Below are 13,701 nucleotides of genomic sequence, written 5' to 3' on the forward strand. Positions count from 1 at the left end.
CTGTGGCTACTTCATTCATCTTTGGCTGTAGCAAGAAATATCCCCGGGTATTCAGACTAAGATATTTTTGCTTATTTTTCAGGTTTTTTTTTTTTAAGATTTTTGTTGTACATATATACTTTGGTGATAATTATTTTGGAAAAAATAAAAATAGAAAAAAATTCTTTCTTTAAAGTACTCTGAACAGCAGTTTTTGTGAATGCACAAAAATCAGTTTTTGTGAATCTAGGATATATACAAAAGTTATGATATGAAGATGGAAGGTAAAAGTTATGTACTTTTGCTTCAAAAACAAGAAACTGCTAACATATTAAGAAAGAATGACAATATGATCTAATCTTCTTTCCCACACAAACACCGATTTTATTCCAAATAATCACATAATTTAAAAAACTTTCCTAAAACATTCTTACAAAAAGTAACCCCAATGTCATTAATTCTGAAAATTCCATTTTGTACATTAGTGAGTACTACCTTAGTTGAACTGAAAGAGTTCAAAAATTCCATAGCTTCTATAGATTTCATTTTAAAAGTTAAAAAAAAAATCTATTTTTCATGATAAATGATGCTACTGGTAACTTACTTGGTGGACTTGTAGTTTAGTAATTTTTACAATCTTACAAATAAGCAACACACATATAATATATATAAAATAATAATCAGCTAATCTAATGGCTTGCATTGGAGGCCAAGGAGTTGCATTTTGTCAAACCCAAATTGAACAGAGTGGAATTTAGGTTGATACAGAGAAAGGCATGCTCTGGATGTGTTGTCCTTTGTAATTCTTGAAGCATCAGATGAATAGTAAAAAGTTCAAAGAGCTTCTTATTACTCCTGTAAGAGAATGAGTATATTGACTTAGTCGGACACTCTTAAGGAGTTTGTCTGAAATGACAAGGAGAGGTCATCTATTTGTAAATATGGGCAAACAGCACCTGGTTTCAACACAGTGCAGAACATAGGTAACTAAAGGATTAATATGCTGAGACAGACAAAACTGGTTTTAGGAGATAAGCCTAAAGTGGAAAAGTATTCAAGGAAAACCAAAATATGCTTTATAATACTTAAATCTGCAACCTCATCACCATCAAAATGCTTGAGAATTTTTCCTCACAGCTAAAAAGAGTAAAACACTTGATCATCTTATTTTAAGCAGCAGAGTATTGGATTACCTTTTGACTTAGCTACAAAATATCTTTTCAACCATCCTCCTTCTAATAATCAGTAATTTCATTTTCAATTAGTTCTAATAACATCTGAAACACATTTATTTCCCTGTCTCCATATGTTTACCTCTTGAAAGAGATTATTAAATAACCTAAGTAACCACCCACTTAATACAAAAGGATTCACATCTCTGTGGTTTTAAAGCTTTACTTGAAGACCTGCTTGCACATCAGCTGTTCCCAGCCCTCCTGCAGGGGCTTTGTTTCAGCTCTTATCTCTGGCTAAAATGAACATAAGCTATAACACACAGCAGGAATAGGGTACAGTTGCAAGTTGGGACTGCATAAAAAAATCCCATGAACTAAGACCTAAGACCAAATTAAACCTAAATAACGTTACTGCAGCTTCGTGACAGCACAGGTAAACTAAAACAGCTCTTCCTGAGAATTTACAGACTATAAATTAAGACAACCATGGTACAGTCAGTCTGCAAGCAAAGGAAGACGATGAATTGGTAAGTTTAACTGATACCAGTCCAAAACCTGCTGAGTATGAGGTTAGAGTTTGACAATAACGTACTGTGGTGTGGTATTGTGTGCTAGGCACCAAGCAGATCATATGGACCTTCTATCACACAACTACAGATAATTTTAAGATGTATTATACTTACTATTCAAGTATACTGAGGCCTGGTAACATATCTAAGTTCATGACCATGCAAATCACAGGTGAGAGGAAAGGTAGGGCAGGGGCAGAGGAGCTGAACCAAAACCGAAATTTTACTGTTACAACATGAGACAGGCGTTTAATCCACCTCCAAAGAAACTATAAACTGGTATAGCTAGACTATACCAGGATCAGGAAAATAAAGCTTAAAATCTGTGTCCTTTATTTATAATTTAAAAACTGGTTATACCAATGTTTGCATCAGGGGAAAGAAGAGGAAATATAAAAAGAAAGCCCTTGGTTCTTACAATGAAATCCAAATTAGTGGCATAATAAGCCCATAATTATTTCCTAAAATAAAACCAGTTACCAACATTATTTTAAATCTCTTCTGCCTGCTTCATTCTCATTCCCCAAATTCATTTCAGTATGTCAATAGGATCTGATATATTTTTATTTTTATCTGTGGTACTTCAGTGTATCAGTGTGTAATAATTCACTCTGATACTACCACTTGGTTGCTAAAAACTGCTTACTTCTGCATCCTCTATGGTTCCTAAAGTTTACTTAGCAAAAATGAACTACAGAAACAAGACATGCCTAGACAGACACTCTGATTCTCATCTATCACTGAGTATGTATCTTAGACATGCATTAATAGTTCAAGAATCTCAAGATTCTACATTTATTGGAAACCGTTACTTAATAACGTTGAACCAGTATAGGATTCAGAAAGGCCTAAATCTTCACAATAATATGTTTTTCAATAAAAAAATATTGGAAATAAAAAAATCCTTACTTGATTTTGGAAAGCTTCTGCAGGATAATACTGAGCTTTTCTAGAATCTGAAGGTCAAGTTTAGGCGTTCGGAGCAGCACAGAGCAAGTACGGAAAAACAAAGTGTTGCTACAGGCTTCCAAGAAGGGCTGCAGGGACTCTGCAAAACAAAACACCAGGGCTTTACTGTTACAAAGTAGCTGGAAGGGAAAGTGATAACAAAATAAACCAGAACTATGTGGTACTGGTACCATGTGGTTCATCAAGTACTGATTTGGACTTTCATTCTTTCATACTTAAACTTTGGGGCAACAATACAGTCATTTGAAAAAAGAAAATCTCTAATGGCTGTTGTGGAACAAGGCAAACCAAAGATCCAACCTCCAGTAGGTATTATGTAGCAGAAATCTCATGTTTGAAAGAACGTGGGGAGGTCATTCTTCAAGAAGTTCATAATAGTAAGCTGAGTTTAAAAATAATTAACAATAAAAAATACTTTGGGGATAGCATTTTTTAAAAAATATTCTACATTTAAGAATTTCATTTGAGTGACAATTCACATAATCAATAGCTGGGCAATAACTTTTTAAGCACAGAAGCCAAAGGATGAAAAGATTTATAAAAGACAAAAATTTTACAAAATAAAAAATTTTAATGTCTATGTAAGGTCTGTATAAAAAACAACTACAAAACTTAAAAGGCAAAAGCCCTAAAAAAACAAAGGGAAATGTCAAACTCGAGGCAGAGGGATTGGGAAGAAATTCCCTTGTAATATATTTGCCAGGAGATTGATACTATTAAAAAAAGCTCTTATAAATCAGTAAGAAAAAGATTGATCTAATATTTTCAGTAATGAGCAAAGAGCACAAACAAGCAATCATGATGGAATAAATACAGGAAAAATATTCAACCTCAGTAGAAATAAAATAATTGGAATTTGGCAAATTTGTATCAAAAGCAATGTAAGAAAAAAAAAAAAGCAATGTAAGTGGGGATATCCTTTGATTCAGCAATCCTGCCTCTGAGACTGTGTCTGAATCGAATGTATGCACAGGTTTGATAATTAGGGCCACAGTAAAGTTTGCAATAGTGAAAACTAAAAGATCTGTTAAGGTGGTTATGAGTTCAAAATACAGCATCTATTTCTGATTAAAACTCTTCAAAGTGTAGGGATAGAGGGAACATCTCTCAATATCATAAAACCCATTTATGAAAAGCCCACAGCGAATATCATTCTCAATGAGGAAAAACTGAGAGCCTTTCCCCTAAGATCAGGAACACGACAGGGATGTCCACTCTCACCACTATTATTCAACACAGCAGTACTAGAAGTCCTAGCCTCAGCAATCAGAAAACAGAAATAAATAAAAGGCATTCAAATTGGCAAGGAAGTCAAATTCTCCCTCTTTGCAGATGACATGATACTGTATATAAGAAGTCAAATTCTCCCTCTTTGCAGATGACATGATACTGTATATAAAAAACCCAAAGGGGGATCCCTGGGTGGCGCAGCGGTTTGGCGCCTGCCTTTGGCCCAGGGCGCGATCCTGGAGACCCGGGATCGAATCCCACGTCGGGCTCCCGGTGCATGGAGCCTGCTTCTCCCTCTGCCTATGTCTCTGCCTCTCTCTCTCTCTCTGTGACTATCATAAATTAAAAAAAAAAAAAAAAAAAAAAATTAAAAAAAAAAAAAAACCCAAAGGAATCCACCCCAAGATTGCTAGAACTCATACAGCAATTCAGCAATGTGGCAGGATACAAAATCAATGCACAGAGATCAGTGGCATTTCTATACAGTAACAATGAGACAGGGATGCCTGGGTGGCTCAGTGGTTTAGCGCTTGCTTTCGGCCCAGGGTGTGGTCCCGGGGTCCCGGAAGCGAGTCCTATGTCAGGCTCCCTGCATGGAGCCTGCTTCTCCCTCTGCCTATGTCTCTGCACCCCCCACCCCTGTCTCTCATGAATAAATAGAATCTTTAAAAAAAAAAATGAGACAGAAGAAAGAGAAATTAAGGAATCAATTCCATTTACAATCACACCAAAAACATTAAGATACCTAGGAATAAACCTAACCAAAGAGGTCAAGGATCTGTACTCCAAAAACTACAAAGCACTTCTGAAAGAAACTGAGGAAGACACAAAGAGATGGAAAAACATTCCATGCTCATGGACTGGAAGAATAAATACTGTTAAAATGCCTATGCTACATTTAATGCAATCCCCATCAAAATACCATGGACTTCACAAAGTTGGAAGAAATAATCTTAAGATTTATATGGAACCAGAAAAGGGACGCTGAATAGCCAGAGGCATGTTGAAAAAGAAAACCAAAGCTGGGCGCATCACAATTCCAGACTTAAAGCTGTATTACAAAGCTGTGACAAAGCTTCATAATACAGCTTTGTAATACACAATATTACAAATTTGTGACAAATACTTGTCATCAAGACAGTATAGTACTGGCACAAAAACAGACATATAGATCAATGCAACAGAAGAGAGAACCCAAAAATGGACCCTCAACAATATGGTCAATTAATATTCGACAAAGCAGGAAAGAATATCCAATGGAAAAAGGATAGTCTCTTCAACAAATGGTGTTGGGAAAATTGGACAGCCACATGCTGAAGAATGAAACTGGACCATTACACCATACACAAAGATACACTCAAGATGGTTGAATGATCTAAATGTGAGACAAGAATCCATTGAAATAAAAATAAACTTTGTGTATGACCTTTATAATGGAAAAAAGCCAAGACCAACCAAAAACTTTAATATATCAGCATATTTAAAAAGGGAAGCTTGTAAAGGTCTTTTAGAAGTAAAAAAGGTTCACTGGTTTAATTTCCAACCTCCCCTTTAAACCTATGAGAAAGATATAGAGAGAAGGGAAATCCTGAAATTCTTATATGCATTGGGTTAGGGTTAACTTTAAGACCAAAACTGCAGTTTTAACATTTTTTCACTACTCCAATGTTCAAATTCATTATATTTTTTAAGCCTAGAAAAACTTCAATTTGAATAAAGGTAGCTAGTATGAGAGTGGAAAATATTGAAGGTCTAATAGGGCAAATGACTTGTCTTCTAAAATTCATGTAACACTGGATAAATTACTCAGCATGTCTTCACTATTTCTACATTAAAATGGAAAGGTAAAAATGCCTGATAGAATTTTTCTCCCCTAATACCTAGTCATAAGGATCAAAAATTGTAAGACAAAAACAAAAAACAAAAACAAAAAAACACCGAATAGTAAAGAAGAGCAAAACAAAAACAAAAGCAAACCCCTTAACTACAACAACCAAAAAGGGGGCAGAAGTCAAGGTCACAAACATTGGTGGCCAATGTTCTAGGATATAAACACAAAATTCTAGAGTGGAGAAGAGTTGGGAGTGTAGCCAGGGTCCTAGCCCAGCTTAACCACCTTTTTTCCATATCACATATCGGGGTTGACAAAATCTTGGGAATTCTCACTAATAACCCTAAACCTGAAGAGGAACAAACAAAACAGCTGCTGTTACTTTTTCAACTTCTGACTGGGAAACAAAGAAAAGGGGTTGCCAGGGGGGCAGTGGAAAATAATGTTCCTGAGTACACACTGTACTAGGGAACCAGTCCAAACCCGAAAGAATTTCTCTATGGGAACAGGATACTTAGTCAAATCTCAGAAGAATATAGTCCTGAGAATCTAACAGCATGTTATTGCTACACCCATGGGACACAGAAAAAAACATATATATTAAGGAAAATAGCTTTTAAACTATAGGTCAGAAGGAAGAAAAGAAAACTGGACTTGACTATGGTGGTAAGAAGAGAGTGTCCCACACCCTCTATGAAGACAAACAGAAAGTCTGGACAAGGAGGTCCAAGCAAGAACAAGATTGATTAGAAACAGCATGGCAATCTGGCATACATATTACATTGATCAATCAGTCAATTAATCAATAAGAAAGGAATATAGCACACACAAAACAGTCAAGTGTAATTAATAGAAAACACAACTCAAAAAACAATAGTTTTCCATAAGAGTTTTGAGGTATATATTAACCTAATAAAAACATGGCTAGTCAATAAAATAAGAAAAGATGATAAAGAACAGGATTTTAAAAAGAAAGACAATTTAAAATCCACCATCAAAAACCAAATATTTAGGGCACCTGGGTAGTTCAGTCATTTAAGCATCCAACTCTCCTGCTCTCAGGGTCGTGAGTTCAAGCCCCACATTGGGCTCCCTGCTGGACATGGAGCCAACTTAAAAAAATAACCAAAAAACCCTGATAAATCACAAAACTGAAGTGATATAACTGAAAATTAGATTATTATAGAAATTTCAGATAATCACAAACAATACAAATGAAAATCATGTAAAGAAATAATTAGAAAGAAATCAAAATATGGAAGACCATCAAGAAAATAAGGATAATTTGTATTCTTGATATTAGTTTATCCTGAACAATGTATGGGTTACAAGTGGTGACCCCCCTCCACACACACACAATCAAAAATCTGTGTATAACTTCTGAGTCCCCAAAACTACTAACAGCCTACCACTGACCAGAAGTCCTACCAGTAACAAATAGTTGATTATTAAATATTTTGTATATCATATGTTATATTCTACAATAAAGTAAGCTAGTGAAAAAAATGTTAAGAAAATCATAAGGAATTAAAAGAATTATTCACCAGGATCAAGTGGGATTTATTCCTGAGTTGCAGCGGTGGTTCAATATACACAAATCACTGATGCACTATAGTAATAAAAGAAGGGATAAGGACCATATGATCCTCTCAATGGATGCACAAAAGCCCTTGATAAAATACAGCATCTATTTTTTTTTAAAGATTTTATTTATTTATTCATGAGAAACACGGAGAGGAGAGAGAGAAAGAGAGAGGCAGAGACACAGGCAGAGGGAGAAGCAGGCTCCATGCAGGGAGCCTGTCGTGGGACTCGATCCTGGGTCTCCAGGATCACACCCTGGGCTGAAGGCGGCGCTAAACCGCTGAGCCACCAGGGCTGCTCTACAGCATCTATTCTTTATAAAAACCTTCAACAAAGCAGCTACAGATGGAACATATCTCAGTATCATACAGGCCATATATGAAAGACCCACAACTAATATCATCTTCAACTGGGAAAAAACTGAGAGCTTTTCTCCTAAGACCAGGAACATGACAGGAATGCCCACTCTCACTATTACCATTCAACATAGTACTAGAAGTCTTAGCCTCAGCAATCAAGACAACAAAAAGAAATAAAAGGCATCTGGGACACCTGGATGGCTCAGCGATTTAGCGCCTGCCTTCGGCCCAGGGCGTGATCCTGGGGTCCCAGGATCCAGTCCCACATCGGGCTCCCAGCGTGGAGCCTGTTTCTCACTCTGCCTGTGTTTCTGCCTCACTCTCTCTCTCTCTCTCTCTCATTAATAAATAAATTAAAAATCTTTAAAACAGATAGATAATAAATAAATAAATAAATAAATAAATAAATAAATGGCATCAAAATCAGCAAAGAAAGAGTAAAATTTTCACTATTTGCAGACAATATGTAGAAAACCCAAAAAGATTCCACCAAAATACTGCTACAAGTAATACATTAATTCAGCAAAGTCGCTAGATATAAAATCAATGTACAGAAATTTGTTGCCATTTCTATACATCAATAGCAAAGCAGTAGAAGACGAAATCAAGGAATCAATCCCATCAACAACTGCACCAAAAACCGTAAGATACCTAGGAATAAACCTAACCAAAGAGATAAAAGATCTGTACTCTGAAAACTATAGAACATGGATGAAAGAAGCTGAAGAGGACACAAAGAAATGGGAAAACATTCCATGTTCATGGATTGGAAGAACAAACATTGCTAAAAAGTCTATGCTACCCAAAGCAATCTACACATTTAATGCAATCTCTATCAAAATACCACCAGCATTTTTCACAGAGCTAGAACAAACAATCCTAAAATTTATGGAACCATAAAAGACCCCAAATAGCTAAAGCAGTCTTGAAAAAGAAAATCAAAGCTGGAAGCATCACACTGCCAGATTTCAAGATATGTCGCAAAGCTGTGATCACCCAGATAGTATAGTACTGGTACTAAAACAGACACATAGATCAGGGAAACAGAATAGAACCCAGAAATGGACCCACAACTCTCTGGTCAACTAATCTTCGACAAAGTAGGAAAGAATATCCAATGGAAAAAAGACAGTCTCTTCAACAAATGGTGTTGGGAAAACTGGACCATGACATGCAAAAGAATGAAACTAGACCACTTTCTTACACCATGCACAAAGATAAACTCAAAATGGATGAAAGACCTAAATGTGAGATAGGAAACCATCAAAATCCTAGAAGAGAACACAGGCAACAACTTCTTTGACCTTGGCGCCAGCAACTTCTTACTAGACATGTTGCTGGAGAGAAAGGGAACAAAAGCATAAATGAACTATTAGGACCTTATCAGAATAAAATGCTTTTGCACAGCAAAGGAAACAGTAAAACTAAAAGGCAGCCTAAGGAATAGGAGAAGATATTTGCAAATGATATATCAGATAAAGGGCTAGTATCCAAAATCTATAAAGAATTACAGTGCTATATTGTATTTATAGGGAAAAAAACCCACACAGAAGCAGGTAGGCACAGTTCAAACCTGTGTTAAGGGATCAAATATATATATATATGAAATGCTAAATGAACAAAGAAGGATGAAGATTGAAAGAGCCCAATAGTGACTCAGGAAAATTTGCCTCAGAATATTCAACAGCAAGATATACCCTAAACTTCCAAGATAAAAGTCATTAGCCACCTAAGCAAAAGAGTAAATTATCACTAACAGGGAAAAAATCAGGCTATCCTTTCACTTCTCTGCAACAGTAAAAGTATAGTTTACAAAATTTTGAACAAAAGAAAGGGAGCTCTAAACCTACTATATATACTCAGGCACGATCTTGGTAAGTACAAAAAGGCCATCATTTTCAAACATGAAATGACTCAGCACCCACAAGCACTTCCTAAACTGGGGAGGAGGGGTGTAGGATACACATGGGGGAGGGAGCAATTAAGTGATTATTCAAAAATAAGAACACAGGGCAGCCCGGGGGGCTCAGCGGTTTAGTGCCGCCTTCAGCCCAGGGAGTGATCCTGGAGACCCGGGATCGAGACCCATGTCAGGCTCCCTGCATGGAGCCTGCTTCTCCCTCTGCCTGTGTCTCTGCCTCTCTCTCTCTTTCCTCTGTGTATTCTCATGAATAAATAAATAAAATCTTAAAAAAAAATAACACAGAAAAATGCAGAAGTCACAGTAAAAGAACTATTCCTGAGCACTTAATATAACTGAATGTAAAACTAATTTAAGTAGTAAGAAAACCAGTATGAAGCACATGTGCAAATTGTGGTCACAGAACAGAATGAACTGTGATAATGAAAGGGAAGTGGAAGAAGGAGAGATGGAAAGTGCACAGTGCGGCTGTCTTCATCTTTCCTGGCTGGGAGCCAATAAACGGCTAAAACTGAAAACAATACTTAAAAGACAGGATACACTTAAAAATGACTAATATGGTAGGGGTGCCTATGTAGCTTGGTTGGTTGAGTATCTGACTCATGATTTTGGCTCAAGTCATGATCTCTTGGGTTGTGGGATCAAGCCCTGTATTGGGCTCCAAGCTCATCATGGAGTCTGCTTGGGATTCTCTGCCTCTCTCTTTCCCTCTGCCCCTCCCCCTGCTTATTCATGCTCTCTCTCTAAATTAACCAGTTAATTAATTTTTTAAAGTGACTACTATGGTGAATTTTCTTATATTATTTTACAATAAAAAAAAGAAAAAGAGAGACTCAATGCTTTTTACCTTTTCTTAACAGAAGGAATTTGATATAAAATATTTGTAATTCAAATCCATTTTATTTTTCCTGTTAATTTACTCTTTTGCTTAGGTGGCTAATGACTTTTATCTTTGAAGTTTAGGGTATATCTTGCTGTTGAATATTCTGAGGCAAATTTTCCTGAGTCACTATTGGGCTCTTTCAATCTTCATCCTTCTTTGTTCATTTAGCATTTGTAATTCAAATCCATTTCATTTTTCCTGTTAAATAGATTTCCGTAGGCTAACTGGAATTTAAATAAAAACTTGAAAAAAAAATAGATTTCATGGGACGCCTGGGTGGCTCAGTGGTTGAGCATCTGCCTTTGGCTCAGTTTGTGATCCTGGGGCCTGGGATCGAGTCCCGCATTGAGCTCCCCACAGGGAGTCTGCTTCTCCCTCTGCCTGTATCTCTGTCTGTGTGTCTCATGAATAAATAAAATGTTTTTAAAAATAATTTTCATTAAGTAATGTATAATAAATCCCATTTCTGTAACAGTATTTTTCATGTTTATCCACTCAATATTTTCGTATGTACAACTACAGAAAAGTATCTGAAATAATATTTAATGATGGTGATTACTAAATGATGAAGTTTATATGGTGATGTTTTAAAAAAACATGCTTTCTACATTTCTTTTTGGTCTCTTTTTTTTTTTTTTAGCTCTAAAAGCTTATTTATATTTAGTTTCTAAACTGTGGTTAAATATGCAAAAAACCCTCAAACCCTTACATTTTAACCATTTTTAGGTGTACTGTTTGTTAGTATTAAGTACATTCACATTGTTGTGCAACCATCCATCTCCAGAAATTTCCCATGTTCTCTAAAAGAAACTGTACCCATTAAACACTAACACCCACTTCCATCTGTCCCTCTAGATCCTGGCAGCCAACATTCTACTTTCTTTCTTTGTAGATCTGACTATTCTAAGTATCTCACATAAGTGGAATCATATAAGATTTGTCTTTTGGGGGGCCCCTGGGCAGCTCAATGGTTCAGCATCTGCCTTTGGCTGAGGTCATGATCCCAGGGTCCTGGATTGGGCCCCACATCAGGCTCCCTGCCTAGTGGGGAGCCTACTCCTCCCTCCCACTTGTGCTCTCTCTTACTTTTGCTATCTCTCACTCTCAAAAATAAATCTTTATTTTTTTAATTTTTAAATTTATTTATTCAGAATTTATTTATTTTTATTCATGACAGACACACAGAGAGAGGCAGAGACATAGGCAGAGGAAGAAGCAGGCTCCCCGGGGGGAGCCTGATGTGGGACTGTATCCCAGGACCCCGGGATCACGACCTGAGCCAAAGGCAGATGTTCAACCACTGAGCCACCCAGGTGCCCCAATAAATAAAACCTTTAAAAAAAAAATTGTCTTTTTGTATCTGGTTTATTTCACTTAGCATAATGTCCTCCAGGTTCATTTGAGGTGGAGCAGGTACCAAAATTTCCTTCCTTTTTAAGGCTGAATAATATTCCTCGTTATGTATATACCACATTTTCCCTTGCTGCTTTCAAGATTCTATCTTTGACTTTTGGAGTTTAATTATCATGTATCTTCTCTGTGGGCTCTTTGGGCTCTTCCTGAGGTTCACTGAGCTTTGGAATTTGGTGAGCTTCTTAGATTTGTAAAACTATGTCTTTCCTCACATTGGTAAATTTTCAGCCATTATATCTTTAAGTAGATTATCGAAGAGGCAGATTATTCTGCCCCCTTCTCTGTCTCTTCTTCTGGGACTACCAAAATGTGCATATTAATCTGCTTGATGATGTCCCATAAGTCCTTTAGGCTCTGATCTGTTCCATTTTCTTCATTCTTTCTTTTTTGCTCCTCCGTCTTGATAACTTCAAATGTCCTGGCTTTAAGTTCATTCTTTCTTGTCCCTGTATGAATCTATGAATCTGATGTTGAACTTCTCTAGTGTTTTTAAAATTCAGTTACTGTATTTTTCAGCTCCAGAATTTCTATTTGGTTCTTGATAATTTTTGCTCTTTGTTCAAATTCTCACTTTTTCATATATAATTTTCCTGATTTCTTTTGGTTCTTTGGTCTTCTTTTAGCTCTTTGAGTGTATTTAAGATAGTTGCTTTAAAGTCTTTGCTGAATGAGTGTACTGCATGTTTCTTTGGGGATATTTTTCAAGATTTATTTTGTTTCTTTGAATGGCCATGTTCTCAGTTTCTTTGTATGCCTTGTGATTTTTTTTTTTTTTTCTGAAAATTTATCATTTGAAAAACAGCCACCTTTCCTAGTCTTTGCAGACTAGGATGAAAGATCTTCTTCATTAATTAGCAGTAACTTGAGCCTTTGGGAACAGTGCCAGGCCTAAGGCCTAAGGTCTTCTCGGGTCTTTTATAGGCATAAGTCCTATCTGGGCCTATGAATGTGCTTCTTCTTTTCTAATTTCCCCCTGGCTGATTTTATAGGTCTTAATTTCCCAGAGTCTTACCCCAGCTTATTCTCAAGACCTCAGATGTTGTACTGTACTCTTCTGTCCATAATTTCTTGTCCCAGGCATCTGCAAGTCTATACTCCCGTGCAGCTTTCAAGCGCCATGGTACTTACCACTGCCTTTCTCGCCTTCAGTCAGATCCAAACTATTTGCATATGTCCCAGTCTGTGCTCTGAGTCAGGCAAGAGAGAAGAACCCAATCCTTTGGACCACCCAGAAAGGCCAGAATATTGCATACTAGTTCTACTGTCTTTTCTGTCTCAAAGAAGGAACAGGAATGAGCCACCCTCTCCCATCTGCCCTGTACCACACCAGGGGTGGGGTGGTGTAAAGACAATTAAAAAGTAACAAAATTTCTTAATGTTTTGAATAAGGCTTTTTTTGAATGTGCATTAGGTTGACTGTTACAGATCTTTGACTAGTTTTCAGAGCTCCTATAAAGTTAATTTAGTCAGTCTATAGTTGTTAATTTGATGTTTCTGTGAAAGAATGAGAGCCTGGAGCATCCTAGTCTACCATCTTGCTGACACCTGTCTTTATTTGAATTTTAAAATGATAAACCTATACAATTTTACCTTCCAAAGAAAGACTTTAAAGAAAATAGAATTTTTATAGGGTAAAATAAAACTAACTTCAATTATGATGTGGAAGTATATGTTGGTTCGGTTGGAAATGTAACAGAAAGTCCAATTTATAGTGGCTTAATCAAACAGATTCTTGGTTCTCTCTTAAAAGGAGGCACTTCCTGTAACTGGTTCAGGTACAAGACAGTG

At 36.5% G+C, this 13,701-nt stretch overlaps 1 protein-coding gene across 9 annotated transcripts in view; it reads right to left on the reverse strand.

The window, feature by feature from the left end:
* Window positions 1-339: 339 nt before the first annotated feature.
* The window catches only part of CCDC138 (coiled-coil domain containing 138), a 111,095-nt gene continuing 97,733 nt past the window's right edge, over window positions 340-13,701 (reverse strand). For 8 of the 9 annotated variants that reach the window (XM_077914849.1, XM_077914847.1, XM_077914848.1 and 5 more), the window contains 2 exons: window positions 2,633-2,771; window positions 340-834 (listed from right to left, as the gene is read on the reverse strand). In XM_077914849.1, the coding sequence (XP_077770975.1) occupies window positions 669-834; window positions 2,633-2,771 (305 nt within the window). In that variant the 3' untranslated portion in view covers window positions 340-668. Of the gene's footprint in view, window positions 835-2,632; window positions 2,772-13,701 lie in introns of those variants that run through there. The other variant, XM_077914854.1, reaches the window with a different exon arrangement.

The sequence above is a fragment of the Canis aureus genome, chromosome 11 (genome assembly GCF_053574225.1).
Source record: "Canis aureus isolate CA01 chromosome 11, VMU_Caureus_v.1.0, whole genome shotgun sequence".
Taxonomy (NCBI): Eukaryota; Metazoa; Chordata; class Mammalia; order Carnivora; family Canidae; genus Canis; species Canis aureus.